We start from the raw sequence: 26,408 nt of genomic DNA on the forward strand, positions 1-26,408 counted from the left end.
TGAAGATTAATTTTTTTAATGGAAACTTTGACCTTTATCAGCAGTATGTAATTTTAAATAAATAGAAAACAGAGATGAAAAAAAATTACAAGTCTTAAAAGTGCCAGCTTTCCCCCCTGTCCTTCAAAGATTTCATGATACACAGAGTTAGATGTGCCATTTTGGCTGAATTTGAAATAATTTTATACAAAGTAAAGCCAAAGTTATATTTCCCTTCCCCACAGACAAACCCACAAACAGGAATCCAACCACTTCAGCAAACTTCTAAAGATTAGTGCTTTAGCTCTGTTACCCCTGCTCTGCCACACACATTATCAGTGGCTCACAGTTGGCACAAACATGGAAAAGTCTGTTTTTAAAAAAGTCAACAAAAGAACACTTAAGTAAAAAATCACCACTGTTAAAATTATATTAAAAGTACATCTTGGGCTCAGGTTGATTCACCTTCAATATGCTTTAAAATCACACTTAACTGTAAACAAAAGTGCACACACATGTCTGTGCTGATCAGCACTGCCTCAGCCAGGCACTTTGAGGTGGCTGTCCCTGAGCTGGCTGAAAACTCAGTTCTGCAAGTTTTACACTGCTACAACAGAGTGACCTCTTCAAAGAGAGCTCAGTCCGTGGTTTCCTGTACTCTTTTACAGAGAGGGCCCTCTGATTTGAAGCAGTGGTTGCAGCCATCTCAAGGGATGTTCAGAACAGCTTTGGTAATTGCCTGAGTTGTTTGACATCAAGAATGGTGCCAACAGAATTGATGCTGTTTGACTGGTTTAACATTTCAAGGGCGGGAGTGTGCAGATTTCCACGAAAGGCCTGAGTATCTCCTTCATCTTTCCTGACAGGCTGTTCAGTGAATTCAACCCTCCCAGGTAACAATCTGGTTTTTGATTTTAAATCCTTCAGGAACTGAAGTGAGTTTTCATTTGCTTGATCTGTTCTGGGAGGAAAAATTTCATTTGTAATGTTTCTTAACACAGGGCTGTTTAATTCTGGTGGAGAAGCATTAGTAGCCAACTCTCTGTTGTGACTTTTTAGGTGAATGGGAACCCTTCCATCCACTCTTTTGGGTAATTCAGTCTGCTGGCTGAAGGTGTCCAATGCAGGGGCACAGTTTTTGTCTGGCATGCTCTTGCTTTTGACAGTGCCAAAATTGCCATCTTGAGCCTGCAGTTCCTCTTCATCCTCACTGCTGTCACAGCCCTGTATCAGCCCATATCGCTTCATGTACTTCTTGGTTGCAAAGGACATGTTGTTGGGTGAAATTAAACTCAGACCCACCATGCTCTTGTCTGTATTTGTTTGCAAGATGTCCTGGAAGGAGAAATCTGTGGGAGGATTCTGGCCTGAGCGACTGAGGGACAGCCGGGATAACTGATTTTCACTGAGATACTTCAGGGCTATGGCGTTGGCTTCCATGCTCAGATCAACAACGTTGGGACACATGCTGACATTGGCAAGTAACATGGAATTTAACCCAGGCACCACTGCTTCAGGACTTATGCACGCCAAGATGCTGAAATAAAGCAGCAAAAAGTTACCTTAGCATTACAGGAAAAGCATCAATCTCACAATTTTGCTCACTGCACTGATTTCTCCTTTCTTCTGAACACAGCCCAGTCAGGACTGAGATCATATTATCTGCACATAATGAAAACCAGCCACTCACCCCCATAAGCATCCAAACACTGCCAGAGGATGGATGATATTCCCTGCTCCTTCAATACACAGTGCCCTCATATGAAGAGCCACCCATCTCTAGCAGGTTACAGTGCTGGTTTTGGTTTTAAAGCACGTTTGAACTCTTGGTCTTTTCTCACCAGGGAATGTGACATTGTGTGTCTGATCCTACAACTCTAAATTCTACCATTCAGCCCAAATTTTATAGCTAGAAATACAAGCCAAATGACTGAGACCAAGAACATCTTTCCCAATGCATGGTAATTCCAGGATTTTTTACAGAAACTCTGACATAGCATTTGTTTCCAGAAGCCTACAAGGTTCTAGTTTTTGAAGTATCTTCAAATGAGGAATGTTCATTTGTTCTGTTGCCTGGTGCAGCAATTTCTTGTGTATATATATATATCAAGTGTTTAAAGACTGAAAGAACAAGCTCTGCTACACCAGTAATGGTTGTAAACCACTGCATTTAGTTCACACATCATATATTAGTTCATAAACCCAAGCTCCTCAAGAATTAAGAGGCTTCCTATTTCACTGAGCACAAATTCTGAAGTTTACCCAGGGAAAATAAACTGGCTCAGCAACAACAACCACTTATTATGCTATGGAGCTGCACTGTTGTTTCCTTCTCTACTGAGCTGTAGGCCTTTTCTCAGAATTGTTTATCAGTCTTGAAAGTGGCAGAAGGAAGAACTCCACCCCACTCCCCAAGTTTGAAGAAAAAAACCCCAAGAGTTCCAGTTTTGCCTTACAGGTTCACATGTTAGCATGTTATTGACATTAAAAGAACACTAACAGACTCCAGCCAGGGAGGTAGTCCAGAAATCCCAGAAAATCACCCAATAAAATACAAGTGTAAAGGAGAGAATAGAGGTTAGAAATTGTATGACTGCAAACAGCTTTTGACACATGGCTGAAGAGAAGATTAATTAGGAGGTGGTTAGATTTTTTGTTTACATAACAGCTACACACTAGGATCAAGAAGACAATAAGGATGAAAGTGAAGCTGTACCAGGCAGTCAGCCTATGCCTACACAGCTATGCAAGTAAATTCCTGTGCCTAAAAACCCTCCTTCAGAAGTTACTTCTCTGTTCCTTCCTCTGTTTCAACAAGACTGTTGTTTCCCTCCCCAGCACTTTCTCTGCTCAAGGCACAGCAATAACAAGCAATTAGGACAGAATCAGTTTTGATGTGACAATTTCACATATACAGGTGAAGAGCAAGACAAAGGTAAAGAAGCAATGACAAAATACACAGCTGCTTAATGTTCAGTCTCCCAGGTCCAGAGTTGCTCTGGAATACTTGGACACAGACCAAAGAATTGCCCATAGCTTCCTTGTTATTCTAGGGAATTGCCTCCACAACCCTTTAAGAATCACCAGATGCTCTGCCAGCAAGAGCTATCTGTGTTCTAGTTAAATATTCTGAGTTTTTCTAGCAGAGCTCTTAAACCTATCTGAAATGCCCATAGCATGAGCCAGTGTTTCAGTTTTGCAGGAAATGCAGATGAAGGTGCACCCAAATCCCAGTGGCAGTGAACAGCCTTCTCTTGACTCATTGAGCCAAATCTTCATTTTCAGTTGGATCTGCACATTACTGCTCAAAATCACCAGCATTTTTTACCTGGCATTGTCCACTTTGTGTGTATTTTCCTTCATACTGCCAGGTGAGTCCACTGTCACTCCAAGACTCCTCAGCTGTTTGAGTGTGGCACTAATGACACTCTCTTTGTCCACCCCTCCTGTGTCATTCTCTGAAGCAACTTTTGCTGTATCAATATCCTGATATGTAGGACCACCATCAACCACAAATTCTGATTTTAAAGGCAAGTGATCTTGCTCTTCTGAGGTCTTTAAGAGGTGGTTTACTTGGCCCTACAGAAAAAGGAGCACATGGCAAAAACATAATGACATACAGGGACTGTCAAATACCAAATTCCTGACTACACAATTTCAGATACAACTTGATGGATTAATAGCTTATTCTAACAAAGAAGGCAAATTCAGATACAGTTCAGATGCAATCACTTAAACTCACAGCAGTGTAGTCAAACACTGGAACATCTTACACTTCAAGCTTTCTAAAAGAGTCTGTTCTGAATTTAAACACATCACATACTGATATTCCAGATGAAAATATCTGCCCTTTAAGGGACTTGAAGGTAAAATGCTGTGTTATTTTAAAGGCCACTAATTTGGGAAGTTATCAGCTGAGGTCCTTGAATTAAAAAAATATTATTTATTAGATAATAGAAAGTAATCCACATATACATGAAAGAGAAGTACAAAACAACCACTTAAACATTTAAAAAAATTGAAGAACCACAAACTCGGAGTTTTCTGTAGAGCACAATGCGAATCTGAAAACCACAAGCAGCTTTCATTCATGCCAATACCACATCATAAGTTCAGCAGGGTGCTGTTCTGACTGTTGCATTCAGTGCAGAATATAAAAGGTGCATGAGTTACCAGTAAGTCCTGGTAAAGCTTCAGCTCCTCTGAGGGCTGCTGAGGCGGCAGCGAGCTGGGTGGCTCCGAGCTCTGCTCACTTGTTACCACCACCTGGCTCCTGGCTCCCTCCGATGGCTCTTTCTGTAAAGACACACTGGCACTTTCTTCCAAGGATGAACCACGAACAAGTGCCTGGGAAACGTTTCCAGTTCTGGAAGAGAACACCAAGATAGATGCATATTTCCTTGAAACAGCATAAGCATCATTATCACTATATGTACTTTGTTCATGAACATCAGAGGAGGAGAACAATTGATCCTAAGGGGTTTTAGTTTTGCCTGCTGCTCAAGGCTTTGCTCCTTTCTGCAGTCAAAAGTCTCAAAAGTCATTTGAGGACTGAGGAAATGGACCTCCAAGTGAGCAACTACAACAGCCTGAGTAGTTTTCCAAAAGTTGACTTCAAAGTGGCAATGGCATCCCCAGACTAGAGAAAACTCACTGACACACTATGACTTAAACCAGATGAAAGGAAAGTTATTAACAATTTGGAATTTATGTTTCCAGCATATCACTTATAAGCCTTTAGGAGCAAGTATCTTCTGTATGCCATGACACATGACTTATTAAAAAAGCTGCTTTTACCAAGGTACATAACTTCCCATGGGATTCCTGTGGCAGTTTAAAAACTTCTCAAAGACTGTTACGAGTACACACATGCACACTGAGTATCACAAACCGAGAACAAACACCTAGCTGAAATATTTTTCAAAAGGAGATGTGCAAGAGGAGCTATAAAGGTTAAACACTGAATGAGTTACAACACAATGCTCTGCACCCCCTCATTGGTGTGTGCATTGCTAAGCCTTTAGAGACCAGACATATCAATACTACTATCATCCCAAGAAGATCCTCAAGCAACCCTCCTCCCCCTTCCTGTTCCTCCTGAGGAGACAAGTGTAAGATAAGGGAATTTCAGAACTCAACTGATCAATTGCCTGTGTTGAAAGTGATAAGATGTAAACCACGTGACATACCAGATAGTCAATGTAGGTTATCAGCTACTGTTACACTAGCAATTATTCATCATTCCCAAAAATGTACCCCTCCTCCTCCTCAAAGGAATCTGGGTGATGCTCTACATTCTCACTATAAGATACTTTACAGCTGTTTTACTGGTTTATGAATCCAAGTTGAAGAGAACCTTAAGATGGCATTGTCCAAAAATACAATGTTCATAAGACTGATCTGAATCCATAACATTTCTGATATGTTTGCAGACAGCACTTCCATCAAGGACTATGAGGAGTTAAGTTATAGCTTCATTACCATCATTTTTCCCAATATGACTATTTTAGGAACCTAATTTAACTGGAAGGGCATTCCCCCTCCTTTGGCTTTTTATACTTAGGCAATATTAGATCACTAAAGTGCTAAATTGTTGAGCTATCCCTACGTAGAAATATTATGCATATAGATAATTAAAAATATTTTAAAAACCACTTCCCAAATTAGTCTGAGATTAGCCACTGCACTATAAAGCAACTGAGCTCAAAAATAATTAACAGCAGTGAAGTCAGTATCTGCATGCACCACTCACAAAGTAATCAGGCATAAAATAAAGAGAAATTCAGGGAACAGCCACATAATCACAAACACCTCATCCCAAGCCCCTCAGAACTGGAAAGGTTCTGAATGCTGACAAGGAAAAGGCACTGTAGGAAAACAACTGAGTATAGCAGCATCACCTTTTCCAGCCAGGATTTAAGGTAAGAAAAGGTAAATGCTGCCAGCACAGTGTATGCTTTTTTAAGTTAAAGGCTTTTGCCATCAGCTGCTGCTGACAGGTAGTTAAACCTGCATGACTGATAAACACAGACTCTAAAGGCAGATGTCTTTTCGTGAGCTGTACAATTCAAAGCATAATTAAAAAATAAAGAAGGGAGAGAACACAACAGCTGAGGTCAGACTATTTATAACTCCTGAAGGAAAAAATATTACAGAAGTAATAACTTACATAAGGCAGTTCAGCACATTATGTGAGCACAGGGTGTTTCTGTTACTTACTGGGGAGAGCTCTGATTAGTTCCTTCTTCTACAAGGTGAATACTCTCTACAAAGCTGGGCATGTCAACCACCCTTAAGGATGAAGCAATACTTGTATTACTTGCATCTTGTTCAGCATTAATTGAAATGTTTATGTCCTCCTTAGAAATCTCTCCATCTTCTTTTTTCCCTCGTGGTATGGAGTTGCCTTGTTTTTCTGAGGCTGTATTCCAAAATAAACTAGCACCTAGGACAAAATTAGAGGTTTAACTATTTAGAAAGAGTCATTAGTTTTTTTGAGACTCTGGCTTTCTATAGCTAGTGGAATAATTCTCTCCCATTCATGTTTCTTTCACCATTTAAAAAGTGATTTACAGTTTAAATCAGCTCAAAGTTGCCAAAACATCATTCAAGTCCTCGTTTCTTCCACAGTATACTTGATGAAAATAAATGGTTGCATTAAATAACTTTAATGCATTGACCTTGAGCCTGTTTCAAAGTTTCCAGACTAAGCACAACATTTCCATGGATTTAGCAGGAGCCAATATGTTAATATGCAGCTGTACAGATACAGCTGCATAACCCTCCTAAACTAAAGCAAATACAACCTCCTCTTCATGCATGATTTACAAACAACATCAAATATATATATATAGGCATAGAAATGATTACTTTTCAAAACAGTGTATTAAATAAAAAAAGATGTGGAGTTACATTTCAACAAGACACCATTTTAAATAGAACACCTTTCTATTGGAAAAATAACTCTTTCAGTGATGGCAATCCAAGACAAAAGTAACTCCAGCCTAAACTTGCAAATAACACCTCAACAACTTAGGTGTTTTTTGGATCTAGGCACATATTTGCACAGCTTCTTTCTGCAAAAACATTTCCTCCATGCCCCAACAAACCACAGAAACGTCCAGAAAGCAGCGGTGCCAGTCTGTGTTAAAGGAATGAAGCGTTACCTGTGCTCACGGCAACGCTCACGCTTCTCCTGGGCTGCGGTGGTGGTGAGGTCTGAGTTTCCATGGAAACCAGCTCCCCTGCCTTCTCCGCCTTCCCCACCGCCTCCGAGGAACCCTCCTGGCGAGCCTGAGCCTCCAGCAAGCGCTGGATCTGTAACAGTCATCACAGAGTCAGGATCTGCACAATAAAATATCAGCTGTGACAGGCAAAAGTGAATTAATTGGGTTCTGCTAAGATCTGGATTCAAACGCAGGCTGTGCTGCCACGGCAGTCTGAACACCTTCCAGTTGTCAGCAGTGCACACAGCATAAATCAAAACACCAATTTTGATGTTGGCAGAGCTAGCAAAGAAGATCTTAAAGCACATTGGCAGAGGCAGCACCAAGACAACTTGGGTAAAGCCTGTTTGTACCACACTTGCTGGAAGTATTCCTTGCCTTTCATTCACACACAAAGCCTATTAACCGACTTACCAGCCAAGCATTTATAGCCAACTGTCCCTACACCAACTTTGTATTAATTACAAAGCTAAGCAATTAAATGATAAAATTAAGGTTGCCAGGCAATCTTCTCTCTAGGATTTTCATCCACCCTGTTCAATGATTAGCTTGCAGCTCCAGGGAGAAATACAATAACAGTGAAGGCTGCAGTAAGGAGGGGTTTCCCTCATGCACAATCCATGCTTTAGGAGCTTGACTTTACAAACAGGAACTATACCAAAACCAAATTCCAGCTGTCATTTTCTAGTTCAAGTACTGGAAACTTTTCTGTTTGTACTGTTCATCACCAGCAGCAAAATTTAAACTCTGGCTCTTCAGCCCCAAAATACAGGGCCAGAAGGTTGATCAAGGGACTGGTATTTTGAAGAAACTTAACCTGGTGAGGCAACAGAGCACAGCAAGACCCCCAAAATCCAGTTTTTTAGCACAGAAAAGACCTGATGAACCAGGAATTGATGCAGACAACTTAAGTTTTCAAAGCAACAGCTCAGGGAGCTGCAGGTTTGAAGGTGGAAAAAGCAACATATGAGAACATTCTGTGCTTCATTATTTACAATAATTACAAAGCCTATAGCCTATGCAATTTTTTTTTTTTTTACGTGTACAAGCAGGTAAGTAGAAAAGCATTTATACAGAAAGTGTATCAGTTTGCTTTTCCTTCATGTTATGGAAATACCATCAAAATAAATGCAAAATTTACTTATATCTAAGTCAAATAATTTTTAAAGGGACATCAGTTGGTAGAGCTAATGGAGTCCCCTCCCCATGCCCAGACTGCAGCTGGTATGACAGGCTCCCTTGTTCCAACACGGATAGACAACAGTTAATTTAATTCCTTTGGCAGGGGAACTATCAAAGCATAATCACTGAGAGGGCAGAGGAGAAAGCTGACATTTCCACAGACCTGAGCTTGCAGTAATTTGAGTTGTCTGTCCTGCTGGGTGAGGAGCTGGAATGCATCTGGAGATAATCCCATCATGCCATTATCTGATGCTGCTGCAGGAGCAGGCGTGTGCAGGCACGGGGAGTGGGCTGCACAGCACTGCACACTCGAGGGGCTCGCACTCGATGCCATCCTCATTCCAGCTGATAAGCCATTGTCAAGAGAGCAGCTCCCTGCTTTCCCAGGATATCTCACATTTATAGGGCTGCTCGTGGCATACCCTGGGTTGCAGCAAACGTTTGGGCAAATGATATTTTGATGGAACACTGCACAAGGATTTTGCTGAGCCATCTCCGGTTGGATTTCCGCTCTGTGATTGGGGCTCATTTTCCCAACTCCTTGCCATGGGTTTATGGGATTGTACTGGAGAGAAGCAGGACACTGACAGCTGCATGCTGGACAGGAAGGTGGCACTTGAACTGGCACCTGCAGATCTGGTGGCTGTCTGCAGCTCTGTGGTGACAGAGCAGAGTTGTGGAGGACGGGCTGTGTGACAGCAGCAAGTTGCTTGGAACCAGATACTGATGTTCTCCTAGGCAGAGACTCTCCCTGTGGTGTGACACTCTCAGGATTTAATACAAGTTTTTCCAATGGCTTCCTGGGGTGGTGCACTGATGTATCAGGGGAAGGCCCACTACAAGGAGTTGAAGGAGAAGATGATCCTGAACTTTTTCTTGATTGAGGGGAAGCCTTCTTACACTGCTGCTGTAGTAGAGCTTGATTTCCTCTGCAAGGCATTGAAGCTGGAATTTTCTGGTTTATAGGATTTGGTAAACGTCTCAAAGAGGGATCTCCCATATTAGCAGGAAAGTTCTGACTGTCTTCAGAGTGCTGGCTGGGGTGACACGTAGGTCTCATGCAACACTTCTTTTTCATAGGCTGATTTGGCACTGTGGGCAGACTTTTAGCACCTGAAGTCCCCACAGGTTTAGATGATTGTCCTGATTCTATGAAACTCCCATCCAAAATAAGTGATAGCTCCGGCACTGAAGGAAAAATTCTGGTAACCTGAAGGGACAATTACACACATGTATGATAATTTAAAAATATTGTCTGCTCTTTGAATGCAGAGTTTCAAAGAAAATGTTTTCATTTAAAATCAATATATGATAATTAGCAGCTTCCAAACCAATCACATGTTAAACACATTCCTTAAAGGCTGGAGAATCCAGAAAAAGCAGCAAGATCTCTAGGATTATTCTTAAAGGAAAATTTTATATAGTGTAATAGCCTTGTCTGCCAAATGAATGCTCCATGTCTTTTGGGAGTACATTTCAGAATATGGATATTTCCTTTCTAGAGGTGGACTTTGTGTCCCCTCTTACTATTCTCAGATCCAGGAGATAGCTCCAAGTGAACATATTTTATACACAATTATCACATCCTTCTAGACCTATTTGTGTACAAATACTTATTGTATTTGTATACATTTCAGGGAAAAAAAAAGGACAGAGCAGATCTTTTGGGTAAATGAAATAAAAAACCACAAGAGCTGACTGTCTATCTCAGACACTACAGCTCTTCCATTCAACAACAGTGAGATTCCTAAAATAGAAACTACTCTCTCTGTTTCCAAATCACAGCATGTACAGGAATTTAAAGTGTCTAAAATCCTGGAAAAATGGCAGATTAACTACAGGAGTGGGACTCACAGTTAATTTCTTCAATTCTGTTTTCCCTTGCTGACACTTTGAGAGAGAGAAACTTTACCCTCTCCAGTTCCCTTACAATGAGTTTTGCTGCTCTAAGTGTCACATCTGAGATACCCAGAGCAACTATTTATTTAGTTACCTGTTGACTCACTGGGTGAGGACTTGGAATTGGTCTGGGGGATAAATCCTCATCTTCCACACCAGAGTCATGATCACTTGCTGACAACTTGCTGGGTGAAGAGCCTTGGGGAGGACTGAAACCAAAATAAAACAAAGTGAAAATGCTTGCTTGTGAGAATTGGCAGCAGTAATGTGAAACTTCACATTTTTCTAAGAAGCAGTTGCCATCCATCTTCTCCCTGGTTAGCTGGGGAGTTCACCCAGGAAACACTTCTAAGATCAAACAATGAAAACAGAAAAGCTGCTTTTGGGCAAGAAGATACAAACCCTCCCTCCCCACAGCACCACACAAACACACCTTTTAAGTGACATTCTAACAGCAAAGCAGTGATATATAGCAAAAAGATAGGAGGTGCTACAGTGAAAATTGTAACATGGTTTGAAGGAAAATAAAGGCCATCTTCTAGTCATAAATAAAAATTTGAAGGATAAGCCAGGTTCTTAAAAATCGCTATGTTTCAAACTATCCAGGTCTTGGAGCTCTGAAAAGTGGGAAGAAAAAAAGGAATATTTTTTTTTACTTAAGTAGATTTCAATTAGAGATTTGCTTCAAAGGACAGAGCTCACTTAAAGCTTAATAGAGTGAACTAAGCCTCATCAGTGAGGAAGCCTTTTTAGAAACATCCACTGTATAAATTAAAATCACCAGTACCAAGTAGGTTTTTTTGGAATACAGACAGCTTGACCATCTTACTTGAAAAATATTAACTCTAGGAATAAATAAAAACACATACACAGATTTTAATGCAATAGAATGTATGCACAGCTCAACTGACACATAGCACAGATCAGATCAAACCCCTCATCCAATAAATATTTCATTTTTGCACATAAATGGCATCTCAGAGATTTACCTTTTGATTGGAAGTTTCTTGCAAATTCTGCTGAAGAACTCAGTTTCTGCATTTTGGTTTTCTGCACTCAACTCAAACTGGATAGGGCTCTTGTCTGATGGTTCAACATTCTGGAATGAGATGTTCCATATTTGTGAGGCAGGAAACCTTCAAACTTTCAATCACTGAGGTACTACTACCAAAGAAACAGCTTTAAGGACATTTATATGATTATTTGCTGCTTGTCCCCTACTTTGAAATTTTTCAGCACTACAAGGAAGCAGACAACTTCCCTTCCTGTTTAACACTGTTCCCCTGCTACTCTGTAAAGTAGTTGGGCTAATTATAGCCATGAGCAGATGCTTCCTCACTGTAACTGCTCAGATACTCCTCCAGGGCTGCCACCACTACAGGAAACAGCAAACGTTCCTGTACTGCCTCACACACCACAGCTGGGCAACTCCTGGAAACAACAGAAGTGAGCTTCTGTGGAGAGATCTGTCATCTTAGAAAGCTGAGCTGGCCCTAGGCTAAAGGGAGAAGGCAGGCCTGACAAGGAAATTCAGCTGGGAAGAGAACTGAGTACACAGCACAGCACACGCATTACACTCACTGCTCCTCTGACAGAGCATAGCAGCATCTACTGAGCAAATTAACAGCTCAACTTCAGGTTCTGCACAAGCCTAGGCAAACACACAAGGAACTGAGATTTCCTAGAACTTCCTCAAACCTTACTAGCCATCTCCCAGACTTCTATCATCAAATTCTTTCAGAGAGTTACTTTGCGCAAAGATTTTCCATTAATAAAACTGATGAAATTAGTAACCTCTGAATTCCTTTTTGCATTCAACTTCAAGCAAAGCACAACACTCAGCTTTGCTCTCCAGCAAGCATCACCCAGAGCAGCTGTTAGATGTGGCCAAGGTGAACGCAGCACACCAAATGCTGCAGGAAGTCTGAGTCTCTGCTCACAAGGCCAGAAGGTCACTAGTAGGAAGGAACACTAAGCAAGGCCAACACAGCATGATATACTTAAAAGACAGATGCTTAATGCTATTAGAAAAGTGAGCAGTGCTGACTTTGGAAGTCATTTCTCAATCTGAGGGCCAAACTGAATTTACACTAGTGCCTAGGAAAAAGCAGCTTTATAGAGCTACATCATTGTCAAACACTGCAGATCCATTTGGGTCACATCATAATGACTCTTTTAAGGCAAATTTTGACGTAGCACGATGCAGGAGGAAAGCAAGACACTTACTTTGAAGAGGTGAACTGTTTCATGGCAAGTTAGGATCTGAAACCCCAGCTCAGTCTGCCCACTGCATGGAACACACTCATAAAACTCTGGTTCCTTGTGTGTCAATGAATAAAGCACAACAAGAAAACTCCTAGATTCTGAAAAAACCCTAGAATAGAAGAAAAACACATCTTTAAATAACTTAAACATGAAGAAGGCCTTTAGATTTTCAATACAGTGAGCAAATTTTCACACAGTTTAGCAAACTGGTGAATCACAGCATTTTGAATAGTGCTTTAGCTATAGATAGTTAGCAGATGGATTAATGACTGTAGCCATATGCAAGAACCAAAGAAAAGTAGAGAAATAGGAATAATCCAAGTCCTTTGAATTTCAAACCTTTACAATCACTTAGTAGTTTAAATGAATTCCTGGAAGAGTTCTAACATAACAGAGAAGAAAACATCTATAAGAATGATATTGTGTTTTATTTTCTTTTTAGTTTTCAGTTGAAGATGCATTATAAAGACACTTAATGACTCAGTTACCTCTAAACATTAAAAAAACATTCATTAGCAAAAATATTTATTTTTTAGGAAAATTGTATTTAAGGGTTTTTTTTCTGTAAGTTGAGAATAGTAACAACAAGCAGCATTTAACACAAGTCAAGGATAATGACAACAATGTGTGTTTCCAGTAAAAGGTAGTACTAATTTCAGAACAGTTTCTTTTAATAGCACTTGTAACATGCTTGTTTGTGAGGTTTTTTAATTGTTTGCTTTTTCATTAAATAATATACACAACAGAAAAAGCAGTAAAAACAGGATGCTTGAAAAACACATTCATGCAACTTCAAAATTTACTTACAACTTAAAGAGTTAAAAATGTATGATGCACAGATTAAGCAGTTAGCCTGCAGAGGTTAATGCTGCTTGCATGGTTCATCAAATCTCCCTAATCCACTTCCATGATGGCATCAGTGAAAGTTAATGAGAGTCAAGCATCCAACTTGCCTATCTAATAATCTAATTGGTCTCTTATCTGTGTTTGGACATATTTCAGTTGTTAAGGGAAAGAAGTCTATTTTGTAATTGCAGACACATCTGTTCACCAAACGTGGTTGCATTTCATAATTTAAAAACCAATGTGGTCAATCAGAAGAAGCCCTTATGCATACAGCATAGAGTCTCATTTACCTGAGGTGCAGTTTCAAACTATAAACACCTAAACTCTCTCCCAGCTCCATACAAATAGAACTCAGCAAATGTTACAAATGAGAAAATCTAGACAATGAGGAATGATTATCCTCTAACATCACAATGAAAAAATACCCTAGAATGCAAAAACTCTTAAAAAAACCTGAACATTTAACAGGAAGTCATAACAGGACAGCATAGGCTGCAAATCAATATGCTTCAATATGTTGGTCAGGCACAACCAGGAAGACAACTTATCTCAAAGAAAATACCCCTAAGAAAAGCTCAAAAACAAAATCCCACCACTGTTTAAACTACTGTTTCCTGCTTGTGGCTTCTTATTTAAACTAAAATGCAGTGACCTCAAGGATATTAATGTTCACCCTCTTCTGACTGAGGTATCAGCTCAGCTTTCCAACATTTCAGTCACAGAAAATTTTTGTGCAGAAGCCAAAACCAAAAAGAACATTTAAAGCATTCAGCCTTACCACTATACAACATATAAATCACAGAATTCCCTCAAATATCTTTGAGCAGAGCCCATGCTGTCATGCATTTCTGTGGAATACTTTTTTAGGCAGCCAATAGCTTCTATGTTTTACCTATAAAAGTGACTTGCCTTTCTTGAATTGAAGAACTGAACAAATATCGCAAGCAACAGGCCCAGACTTGAGGACTATAGATGTGAGTAACTCCACTCAGCCAACTAGAAATAAGAAAATAATCTAATTAGAGACAGCTCTGGTACCAAATTTTTGCTATGTAATCCCTCAGATACATCTCAAATCAATGTGTGTATTAATCTGGACAAACACTTACACTCCAACTAATGGCAGAGCATAAGCCTTGGGATCAGACTCAAGCAGTAAAAGCAATTTCCGTGTTTGGTCCATAGTAAGGTAGCTGAAAGAAAGCAAAAGTTGGGTTGTTTTAGTATTCTGGAAGACAGTTTTTTACCAAAAAAAATTCCTTGAGTGACAAGTAAAAGTTTAGAAAATACTGTAAGAAAAGAAATTTAGGGGAAAAAAATTAAAGATTAAAACTGCTCTTACTCCACACACTTAACAGCAACTCCCCAGCTTTTCAGCAATTCCCTGTGTATCAAAGAGTTATCAAGGACAAAATTTACATAGTTCCATTTGTAGTATTTTAGTGAATACTAGAATTAGTGTTTATAACAAATCCCCAAGGACAAGTCATGTTAAATTTGAAGAGTAACTTTCAGAGAGGCATTCATGAAGTCCCTGTCCAAACAAAATGACATTCAGTTGCTTCACACTATTTCCCTGATCTATCCTTAGTTCACCCTATTAAATTAGTTACCAGTCAGAACGATGACTTCCCAGCACCATCTCAGAAGCACAATTAACAAAAAGAAAGCTTTGGTTTGCATTCATCTGCTTTTCATTGTAGGGTGTTTAAAAAGCTGGAAGCTGTTTATATTTATTATGTTAACTAGAGGTGTGTTCTCCTGCCCCAGTAGGAAGATCCTTTCACTGAAGCCAAAATCAAGAACTTCTACTCAACCAGTTAATGTTTTTGCTCCACCCCATTTCCTGTTTCTTGTTCATAACTTTTAATACATTTCCAAGGCCAAAAGACATGCCATTTTTATGTCAGTTATTTTACTAAAATGCAAAGTACAGTTGAGAGCTCTCCTACCCACCTCCTTTAGGAAAGGCAAGAAACTGACAGGCAACTTTGACAGCTTTAGCACCACCCTTTACTCACCCACATTTGTAAGTTCCTTGAACTTGTGCAATATTCATAGGACTGGTCAAATTTCTTGCTAGGGCTGTTGGAATAATTGGGACAGACTTCACAGGGGTGTATTCCAAAATATTGGCCAGAGTAAGAGAAGCCCAGTAAAAATTAAAGTGTAGATTATCCAGGTTTTCTGTGAAAAAAATGTGAGCTCTAACAGTGAGCAGTTTAGAAAGATCCAGAGATTCTTTACTGCACAGACTCTGCTGCAGACCCTAGAAATAAGAAAAAAAGTTAAATACACTGAATTATTTTCTATGATTACCATGATTCAAGATGTATTACACTAGGAATTCAAATAATTCATCACAGCTATTATTGCAGTAGGTACTATACAAAAAGCCATTAGCCCAGGTCTCCAAAGCTCACTGCTCTACTGAATAGAATGAATAATGCAGAATACACTTAAAAATTAGCTAGGCACACCTCAGCATTGTTTTATGATGTATTAGAAAACCTGGGATTACTTAATTATATAAAAATTAATATAATAACAGAAAACTAAAAGACTCAAGCTGATTTACCAAAGTTTTCTTACTTGCATTTAAGAAATATGTAATTTAATATCTGGATGTATCATCATGAAAAAGTTCAGATGTGAAGCAGGCTTAATTTGTATTATAAAATACACACTATAACAACTAGAGGGAAAAGTCTAGAGGAATGGAAAGTGTATTTAACAGACTACAGCAGAGCACACATTTCAGCTATGGCTGCCAGCCTACACAGGGCTCCACACGTTTGGGGCGGGTCACTTGCCTAGCAACGCTTCAGCAACAACTGCCCAAATACTGCAACTGATTAATGACAGTTTTGAGGGGAATAAAGTCAAAAAAGCTGTTTTCTCTCATTTAAGTAAGTTTGCTGCCATCGCTTTTGTTTTGCTGGTTTGACCAGCTGAAAAACTTTGGTCAGTCAGCAAGATTTTCATCCAAGATTAAAGACTATGTGATCCTTAAACACCTGTGAGGATTAACTGATTCTACCAGTTTCCAATAACACTCAAACAGCTCATTTCACACAATTAACTACATAGTCTTGGTTCAGCCCTAACCTTGCTGTGCTGGAAACCAAACTCTGTGCATAATCCAGTGCCCTGCCTGGCAGACAGTTCACAGTTTAAGAGACCCAAAAGTTGCTAAGAGCTGCCTACCTTGAAAGCCAAGCTGATATCTTCAACACTGTGCACTATTATATTATCTGAACAAGGTTCCCAGGCATTAACTGTACATGGAATCAAGAAGTCTCCAGGAAGGGATGCAGTTGGAATTTTGCCTGATCCACCAGCAACTTCTCGGCCAGGATCAAAGCGATCTACTGTCAGCGTTATGCCTTCTCCATCTTCAAAATAAAGAAATCAAGTTAGAGTCCCAGAGCAACAGCTCAGCTTAACTACAGCTTAATCAACCAACCAACACTGCCTGTCTACCTCATGTTTAGAATTACCTTCATCTACTGCCAGGGTTCCAAGCAGAAAACAGGAAAATGATTTCTTTTCATTCTGCTTAGCATGGCGATAGGCAAGCCGCAAGGTTTTCTCCACCAGACATATTTTGGGGTTTCTAAAAAGAGATAATAAGCAAGTTTAAGTCACAAATTCTTTTTAATGCTTGTTTTTAAGAAGTATCACTTACCCATATAGGAAGAAAATGGAAAGAAATTTTAAGTTACTCTAAATTGATGCACCTTCAAGGCACTAGACTGTTACACAAAGGAAAGGAAACTGAAATCTTTCCAGTGAAAATCCCTATATGCTTATAACAAACACATTGCTTCCTTTTCCTTTGGACCTTGCCATAGAACAGACTCAAAAGACAAAATGAGGCTTTGCATCACATACTCCATAATTTATTTTAACCTTTAGGTTGCCCAAAGAGGGTACCAATACCTGTAATAGGTGATGTGTGTGCCAATGACATCGCCCATGGGGACTGGGTCCCAAAGTGCACACTTGGACAGAGGGAAACTGAAAGGGACCATCCTTTTGGGAACAAATCTGGGAAAATCAGAGATGAAAAAAAATGGTTTAAGGTACATTGTTATCTTACAATATTTAAAAGAAGGAACAAAGGCATGCCAGAGTAAGAAAACCAAGAAATAGGATCATAAACTATTGGTACTTTTTTTATTTCAAGTCCAGACCAACAAAGCAGAAACTTTGTCCTACGAAGTTGTCAGAGTTACAGTCAACACAAAACCTTTACTGTCCAACTGACAGTTTCTTTGTGCAACCTTGGAAGATGTGTAGGCCAAAATACAAGCTTGCAGATAAAGCTTAAGGGAAAACTACTTGGATAAGAGTTATCACTAATTAGAAACTTCCATGGCACAAAAAAACTGATTTAGCAAATTTAATTCTAGATCAGCTTCCCAAAGCCCTGTTTTAGTCTCCATATTTCAAGTGAGCATTCAAACCACTTAAACTTTGAAGACTTCTGAAATAAAGCCTTGGCTTAACTCAAATAGTATCGTACAAATCTTGCAGTCAGACTTCAAAGAGCCCTGAAGAAATCAGTATGCAATCACATTAACTTATTTACACTATCAGGATTAGATTTTTTTGAGGTACCTAAACAAAGTAACATACAAAACAATTGACAGCCCATATAATTTGGCAATTACCTCAATATCTTTTAACAAACAAGCAAGAAGTCTCTTGATAGTTATTTCAAGCATGAAACTTTGCCAAGCAAAGGTGCTTCCTCTGCATTTCAACTTGCCAAGAAAAAACTTTATTTTTAAGGCAGACCTCCAAGGAACTCAGCCACGATGCTTCCAGCGGCAGTTAATTAACTCCCCTTAAAAACCAAATGCGCAAACAAGCTTTAAACTAAAATTTGTAGAAAGGGACATTTTTTTAAAGCACTACTGTTCCAACCTGGCAAGCACGAAGCAGAAGCCCACCCCCCCTCCTCCCACAGCTCTGTATACCCCGAGCCGCACTTTCAGAGGGGCAACGGGCAGGGTGTGCTCGGCGGGGCCGGGGCGATGCGGGCCCTCACGGCGCCAAGCGGGTACCTCAGATCCGGGTAGGGCCGCAACTCCGCCCGCTCCTCTTCTCCCGCTCTCCAGCACGGGGCCCGCCCGCTGCAGCCCCCAGCTCGGCCGGGCAGCGGCCGTAAGAGAGGAGCGGCACCGGCGGTGGCAGCTCCAAGCCCGGCTCGGCCGCTCCCGCCGCGTCCCGCTCGCCCCGGCGCCTTCTGCGGCCCCGGCCGGCCCTCTGGCCCCGCCGGCCAATCAGAGAGCAGAACCCGCCCCCTCCGCCCGTCTCGACCCAATCGGCGCGCGGCGGGGAACGGCTCGCTCGGCCAATCAGAGCGAGCCCCGGGGAAACCAACCGCCAGCGCGCGCGCAGGGGGTTTAAAAATGCCAGGGGGCGGAGAGCGCGCAGGCGCAGTGCGGCGATGCGGCGGCGTTGCCATGGCAGCGGGGCCGCCGCCGCTGCTGAGCCGGGCCATGCCATGCCATGCCATGCCGGAAAGGGCTGTGGCGGGGCCAGCAATGAACCGACACGCCCGGTCCCGCTGGAACGCCGCGCCGGCCTCCGCCTTCCCCAGCCGGGTTTCAGGATCGTGAGTCCCCGCAGAACCGCCGCTGCCAGCCCCTCGCCCACGTGCCCGCCCCGCCCCGTCCGGGACCCGGAAGCACTTTCCCTCCGCGGGGACAGCGCGGCGGCAGCGCTGCCTCAGTCACAGCCCCGGTCACAGTCCCGGCCTCGGCCCCGCCGCTCCCCGCCCGCCCTCCCTATCGGCCGCCCCACGGCCGCCGCTCCGCCGCCGCTGTCCTGCTGCTGCAACGCCGTCGCCTCCTTCTCCTCATGAAGCCCGTCGTCGTCTTCGTCCTCGGCGGGCCCGGGGCGGGCAAGGGGACGCAGTGCGCTCGTATCGTGGAGGTGAGGTGCAGGGGGTGCGGGACCCCGGCCGCGGGGGGCCTGGGAGTTGTAGGATCCCTCTGTGGGGTCCGGGACCATCTTTGAGGTGGCCTCCTGGGGGCCGTGTCCCACAGACGGGGGTGGCGAGACCACTGTCTGCCTTTCGGTCTGGTCTCTTGTCGAGTCTCCATCCATTCCTCGCTCCTTTGAGGCGATAAATAAAAATAACTGACCCACATCTCCCCTTTAGTGGGTGAAGCGGTGGGGCAGCCCCCACTCCTGCCCTTCCGTTCCCCTTCCACCCCTGTCAGGCCGCCTGGCCCTTTCCCTTCTCCTGCCTTTTCCTTCAGCCCCGCGGGATCACACTCTGCTGGCGGTGCCTGCGCCGGCATCCACCCTGGGGACACCATTGGGGTTTTTACATCCACTTGAGGGACACCATTGAGGTTTTTACATCCACTTGGGGGACACCCGCTGGTGGTCCGGAGGCCGCTTCGGTTCTGCCGGGAGCGCGGATTGCCGGCTGTGCCGTGGCCGAGGGGCGGCACGGCGGCCCGGCAGGATTCCCGGTGCCCGGGCGCTGCTGCCTTGTCGGGCCGGTCCCGCAGCCCATCCCGAGTGGGTGGCTCCGTACACGTCTGCACGGCCACGTCGGAGCTGGGGCCTGGCAGAGGAGGTGGGTGAGGTGACTGATAGCTATTGGGAATAGTGCGCTTCAAATGGATCAAGGTCCACGTCTCCTGAGGCCTGTCCCATAAATGGTACAGCTGGTACAGCAGGCATTGCAGGATGTTGGCTTTTTTACCCAGTGCCATCTCAGTAAATTGTGGAAGTAATATGTTAAAAATAGAACAAATTTTTTTTTTTTTTTCTGTGACACAATGTGATAGAGGTCAAAGGATATCCTGATCCCATAGATCGTTCATCTTGTTCCTTCTTTTTAAAGAGCCTAAGACTGACAGTATAATTTTACTAAACTTTCAAATTTTCAGTTTTCCAAATATATTTTTTCCAGCCTTTTGAGACGACAAATATGTAAGAAAGAACGGTGGATGATACATGGTGTAGTACTGTCCTTTTAAACACCAAAACCGCACGGATAATTACAGTGTATCCAGGTGGATAATTACGGAAGTAGTTAGGGATGAATGCTTCCAAACATGTGTGTATGTTGGATTTGAAACAGCTCTTTTATCTTTTTTTTTCCCCTTTTTTTACTGAGCAGTTGTATGTACTTTTCTTATTAAGAGCCACATAGGATCAAAGCTTATGCATATCCTCACTGAAAGATATGGCTTAGAACTGTGGTGATGCCCATGTTCCTGAATCTGTTGGTGGGAAAGTACCCCAAAACTCCTGGAACAGCCACGTTGTGTGTGTCCTCTGTTCTGGTGGTGGCCTGGGAGTGCTGTTTCAGTTTATCCACGCTGCTGCTACATCCCAGACCTTGGAGTTGTATAACTAAGTTAAGTGAATTTGGTCCAGACTAAAAAATGCCGTTATGACTTTAGTTCTGAAGGATTTAAACCTCAAATTACAGACTTGCATTCAAACCAGCATATTCATTAAATTAAATTGTGGCATGGAAGGTTCACAGTGCTCATAAAGCCTTTTTGGTAAGGTCAAATTCAGCCCCTGGCACGTAGAAAACAAATGAGCTTAAACTATAGGGGAACCTTGTAGGCTGTCATTAATGGCTTTCAGCAAACCATTAGTGTAGCCTCAGGGCTGAAGTACCTTATGTGGCTGCTGGCCTGTGTTTAGGAGGATAAATGCCTATGGCTGGATAGGCTGATATAATTGGATAAAGACCACTTTATTAGGAGGAGTTCAAATGAGCCATTGCTATTCAAATAGTGTTTCTAGCTGGAAAGGAAAAAAAGGAAAACCTTGCTTATGCAGTATTTTTTTTCTTCTCTAAGCCTGGAAAGAGAAATCCAAATTCGAATAAATGCAAATTTGCTTTAATTCTGCTAATCCTGTTCACTACATGGAAAGAAGTTTATTGAAGTCAGTGAGCTGACAGTAGAAAGCACTCAGACCTGTTGAATGCAAAGAACAACCTTCCTGCTGTCTCAGACACCTCCAGGAGAGTCACTGGCTAAACTGGGAGGCAGAGAGGGTCTGAGGTAGTTTAAAGAACAGTTGGACTGATGCGAGTGTGCTGGAAAACTTTAGAAAAAGGGCACATGAGCAGGGAAGTGTGGGTGAAACACAGCAGAGGTACTGGAGAGCAGCAGCTTTTCTAAGCACAAATCCTCACCCGTGGCCCCTGGCAGCCCCCAGAGAGCCCTGCTGCAGGCAAGTGAGCAGCCTGTGTGCAGTCAATGCTGCCTTTAGGTTGAAAGCGTATTTTTATTTATGTTTTAAACCCTGTTGGCAGTTTGCCACAGAGAAAAGGGGGCTGTAGCTGAGTAATAATAAACCTCATTCATCCTTGTTGTAAATGGACGGAATAATATTAGTTTACATTTGGAATGAATCTGACCCAGTATCTTACTGTAGAGCTGAAGGTTGTGCTGAACAAAAAGTCAGTATGAGCTATAAATATGTCTTGGTTGCTATTCATACTGGAGATTTGGGACAGAGCACATCACATGTGGAAGAAGTCTCATTTGGCTGAGGTGAGCTCTTGTATGAATTTAGCATCAAACTATTTTTATTAAAAACCAAGGATGTCTGTGTTTTGTAGAGTAAAGGGGATATTATGCACTAAGTACCTGGGAACAATTTCTCAAAGAAGTTTTGTAATTTTTTTGCAGACTGTGCTTTGCATTCCCAAAAAAGGGAGATGGGTATCCCATGTTGTAGGTGAAATATGTATTTGTTAAATACTAGCGTAAATCATAACTGCTCAATATGTGTGTGCTGGAATCCCTAAATGTGGAGAAGGCATGTATGCACGCCAAATTTCGACACAAATGGAGAAATGATTTGAGGGAAGACCTAATAACAAGTGGAAATGGGTATTGACACAGTGTAAGAAAGGGAACAGTGGGTAAGTGATTAGGATTCTTTATCTCCACAGATAAGGTTGGATGAGACAGCTGAACCAGACTGGTTTTCTCCGATACGGAGGGAAGACTCGACTCCTGTATGTTCCACAGACACAGAATTGTCAGGGAAATGCAAATGCAGCAGAACTGCTGCTGTTCTGGAGCAGTTCCTCCTATTTAGAGAGGGATGAAGCAGAATTCCCTCTTAAGTTCTTATCCTCTCCCTTCCAGCTCTGCAGATTAACTCCTGAAACCTTCCACAGCTTTGTTAGGTGGAGCTTGCCATCATCTGGGACTGTTGCGTAGCTGTCATGTGAGGCAGAATATTTGAGCTATAGTTGAATGATGTCATTTGAATGCAGGTTCTTGCAGTAACCTTCATGCTTTCCACAGTGTCTCTTCTGTGACTGTGAGATAATGAAATGTGCTTTATTGCTGACTTCTGAACTTTGCGTATAAAATCATTACGGTAAAGTCAAGGAAAAAAAATGCGTTCAGCAAATCTGCACAAAATATGCTTTCTTATGCTTAAATTTTAAATCCTTATAACCTCTGCTTGAGATGTAAAGCTCTTTGGTTGTTGGGAAGAATAATAACCAAATCATTTGTCTTTATTCCAAGCAAGATTTGAGTTGTACTTTCTTGTCTGATTGTTTTGGCAAGGTGATCTGTAGAGATTTGGGCTATGCAAGGCATTGCTCTCTGTGTACCTAAAATATAATTCACCTCTACCACAGCCCTATCCTGTATGTTTGTGCTTAAATCTAAAATTGATTCCACAAATGGGATGCTGAGCCTTCTCGGTTTTATAAGAGCATAAGTTGATATCCAAATAGAAAAAGCTGTTAAGTTGCTTTGGGATATATGATAAGGAGATTTCCTAGGGTGAAGAAAACAATGCAAAGAAGTATTCATTGTATCAGAAATGCTCCTCTGAAAGTAGCAGAGGATTTAGATTTTGCTGTCATGTGTTAATTGTCTTCTGGAAGTCTGCTGAGATACAGCGTTAACTTCCTTGAAGTAAAAACAGGGTTTAAATTGTTTGCTTTAAACTCAGCTTCTGAAATCTCTTTAATGAATGTAATGTATTGGTATTCTACTTAGCCTTAAGTTCTCATAGTTGATTTTTAGAATATAAATTTATATTTCTGAACTTTGGAGCTTTTTTTAAAAAAACATGGTGAGTGTTTAAATCTAGCCCCTGAAGATTTATCCCTGAACATTTCCATTTTGCAGAACACTAGGCATTAAACTTTGGACTTTCCTGAACATACTGGGTGCCTTGTATTGAGTCAGTGTTCCTGAAGCACCTGGGGTGCTGTGTTTGCCCCCCTCTCCCTTGGAGGTGCTGTCAGTAGTATCTCCATTGTGTGTTTTGGTTTGTTAATGTGGGGTTTTGTTTGTTTTTGTTTCCCAGAGACCATAACATATTTCAAACTAAGGAAATTTCTTCCATTTTTTAAATTGGAATAAGCAGACAGAAGGTCTATTACTGCATTGTAACCTGTACCCCAAAGATTTAATTCTGTGTGCTAGTAGGACAGACAAAAGCTTTCAAGGCTAAAAAAAAACCCTGAAGGCTACAGGCTTTGCACAGTTCTGTTTTTATTTTTACTAGTTCTTGAATGGTGTATGTAGCAAATTTTGGTTGTTTATTAAGGTTGCCCAAGATATGACAGGTCAGAACTAGGGCAATAAAAGTTTGTATTTTATTTGTTTAAATCTTAAGCCCTGTGACTTTCATTTTAAAACTAACAATGATAAGCCAAGATAGGAGTCAAGGTCAAAGCAGTAATTTGTGTTTCTCTTGCTTCTTGGCTTCTGCCCTGTTAAGGAAGTCTCAAGCTGTGTGTTTAGTGGGGATATTTGTTGCAGGACCACCAGGGCTGAATCAGAAATAAACCTCGTGTCTCTCGGAAGGGGCTGTGGAAGGAGTGCCAGCGTCAGCTGCTGCTCGCCTTGGATCCTTCCTGACTGCCCGAGATTGCTGGGCACGCTCCGCCTGCTTCCAGCCTGATGTGACTCATGCATTTCCATTCCTTTGCGTCTGTTTATTGTATTTACTGAAAACAAAGCCTGTTCTGTCTGCAGAGTGAAAGTTGCGAATCCCGGCTGGCAGAAGGAAGCTGGAAGGGCTGGAGGACAGGGGAGGGAAGGGCATCCCGGGGAGGCTGCAGTCTCGGGCTGGAATTTGGAGATGTGGAGCTCACAGCTTTCGTGTCCCAGTTTGTCCTGCTGTGACTGACCAGGCAGAGGCAAACAGCAAGTGCTGTTCTGCTCTGCTCTAGCCACTGCTGCTGTAATGGGACTGATGGAAACTTGAGCTCACCTTTCTATTTCACTGAGATTTTTTAAAAATTATTTTTATGTTTTATTAAAGCAAAAAAGGAGAATGTCTTGAGTGGTGTTGAAGGCAGCACTTTTTCATTCACAGTTGATTTTTGTAAGTAATATTTGGAGACCCATACTTCAAAAAATTAATTTTGAAAACAATGAGAACTTGTGTAATAAATAGATGTGGTGCTTGCACTACTCTTGACAGTTTTAGTCAAGGTGGTTAGGGCACAAAATTTTCTTTTATTTTAGGTGAGAGAAACCCTCAGCAAGTGTCCTGAATTGGAGCAAATCATTGCAGCACCAAGAGCTTGCACTACTTGTGTAGTAATGAGAACTTGTGTAATAGTAACTTACCAATTTAATCTTTTTTTCTTCTTCTAGATCACATCAGTCTGACAGCATAGCAGAAAGCATTATCTCTGAAATACATTTTAGAATAGTTAATTCTATATTTTCCTTTTTCTTCTGTGTAATACCAAAATCTCTCCAGATTTTAAGTGCTTGGCATCCTAGTATTTGGAAATTGTTTTTTGTCCTATTTTTTTTTTCCAAGTCATCCTTTCATTCTGACATTATATGCCTAGTAAGAGCTGTGGAAACTGCTTTTTCATTATTTGGCAACCACAGTCCTGCTCCCTTTTTGATTGCAGAAGAGAGTGCAGGAGTGGCAATGAGTCACATTCTGGTGATTGCATCAAGATGTGCTTGGCACTGCTGGGAAGTGCCAAGTCCTGCTGCCACAAGGCAGGCCTTGTCCAGACCTGAGTGTTTGACCCATGTTTTGTGCTGTTACATCACAGTCTCTTCTGCAAGCCCTTGGCATTGCAATGATTTGCTGCAGCCCAGGACGCTTGCTGAGGGTTTCTATGACCTAAAATGAAAGAAAACTTTGTGCCCTGAACATCTTGATTAAAACTGGCAAGGGTAGCAGGAGCTCCACATCTCTGAAGCCTTCTGTGTGTGAAGCAGCAGCCAAGCCATTCTCCCCCCTTGTTTGCATTGTTTAAACCCTTGTGTTTTCTTTGGCTCTTGGCTCAGCACATTTCACAAATAGATGTTTTGCCCCTGAAGGAGAGGTTTGTTTTTCTTACAGCCTGGTTAAGCCATTCTGAGGGTTAGTCTTGAATATAATTTATTATTATCTCAAAAAAGTCTATTTGTACAAAAGCACTTTTAAACACTTCTGTCTTTGCTTTCCAATTCAGCTGTTAAAAACTACTTTAGTTTGCTCTTGCAAAAGATGGAGAATTCCAAAAAAATTCGGACTCAATTTTGTTTTCATGCATGAAAAGGAAAATGCCAAGGAAAATTAAATGGTTTGGTAATCCTCTAAAACCTAAGGGATTATATTTTCCTCCTGTTTTCTTCTTTGTAGAAACCTGATGCTAAAAAAATCATCATTCTATAACTTTAGCAAGAAGAACTACATGTTAATTTAGCATTCAGCAGAGTAATGTTTCTTGCTTATAAGGAACAATTTATTCTGGTTTATGGCTTCTGTAGGTTATAAATATTTAGATTTGCAATTAGTTAGGCCTATCCAAAAGCAATGTACATTAAAGCAAGAGTACAGTGAGCTTACAGAGGATGTCTATGAAGCTTTTCCTTCACACTTACTTACAGCAAAATCTTGCTTCTGTTTTTTGCCAACTGTGTACAGTTTTGGAGATTTAAGTAATTATATCCCTTCTTAAATTATGACTATGGCAGAACTAACTTTCCATGCTTTTGTGGGTGAAATTGGAAAGCAACT

At 41.6% G+C, this 26,408-nt stretch overlaps 2 protein-coding genes across 3 annotated transcripts in view; one reads left to right on the top strand and one right to left on the bottom strand.

The window, feature by feature from the left end:
- On the bottom strand, positions 1–19,155 carry STIL (STIL centriolar assembly protein). Of its 2 annotated transcripts, XM_077182488.1 has the most exons (17): positions 18,470–18,550; positions 18,074–18,249; positions 17,340–17,447; positions 16,898–17,013; positions 16,605–16,792; positions 15,419–15,666; positions 14,507–14,590; positions 14,307–14,393; positions 12,513–12,660; positions 11,276–11,385; positions 10,381–10,495; positions 8,551–9,597; positions 7,146–7,296; positions 6,199–6,424; positions 4,153–4,345; positions 3,308–3,558; positions 1–1,516 (listed from the first exon to the last, which is right to left on the bottom strand). In XM_077182488.1, the coding sequence occupies exons 3-17, from the start codon at positions 17,429–17,431 to the stop codon at positions 697–699; spliced, it is 3,876 nt and encodes a 1,291-aa protein (XP_077038603.1). In that variant the 5' UTR covers positions 17,432–17,447; positions 18,074–18,249; positions 18,470–18,550; the 3' UTR covers positions 1–696. The 2 variants fall into 2 exon arrangements, with proteins under 2 accessions (XP_077038603.1, XP_054494385.2); XM_054638410.2 differs by lacking the exon at positions 18,074–18,249 and having other exon boundaries at positions 18,470–19,155.
- CMPK1 (cytidine/uridine monophosphate kinase 1) overlaps positions 19,146–26,408 on the top strand; it is a 14,666-nt gene continuing 7,403 nt past the window's right edge. Inside the window, exon 1 of the mRNA XM_054638798.2 lies at positions 19,146–19,343. Coding sequence (XP_054494773.2) covers positions 19,269–19,343 — 75 coding nt within the window. The 5' untranslated portion in view covers positions 19,146–19,268. The remainder of the gene's footprint in view (positions 19,344–26,408) is intronic.

This window comes from Agelaius phoeniceus, chromosome 8, assembly GCF_051311805.1.
Source record: "Agelaius phoeniceus isolate bAgePho1 chromosome 8, bAgePho1.hap1, whole genome shotgun sequence".
Lineage (NCBI taxonomy): Eukaryota > Metazoa > Chordata > Aves > Passeriformes > Icteridae > Agelaius > Agelaius phoeniceus.

What these genes read in the sequence shown, in the direction of transcription:
- STIL (XM_054638410.2), bottom strand. Translation starts at nt 18,924, where the DNA reads ATGGCATGGCATGGCATGGCCCGGCTCAGCAGCGGCGGCGGCCCCGCT. An exon ending in GCTCTGCCATTAGTTGGAGT is followed by an intron (nt 14,394 to 14,506) that starts GTAAGTGTTTGT and finishes TCTTATTTCTAG; the next exon opens with TTGGCTGAGTGGAGTTACTC. An exon ending in CTCACCCAGTGAGTCAACAG is followed by an intron (nt 9,598 to 10,380) that starts GTAACTAAATAA and finishes TTGTCCCTTCAG; the next exon opens with GTTACCAGAATTTTTCCTTC.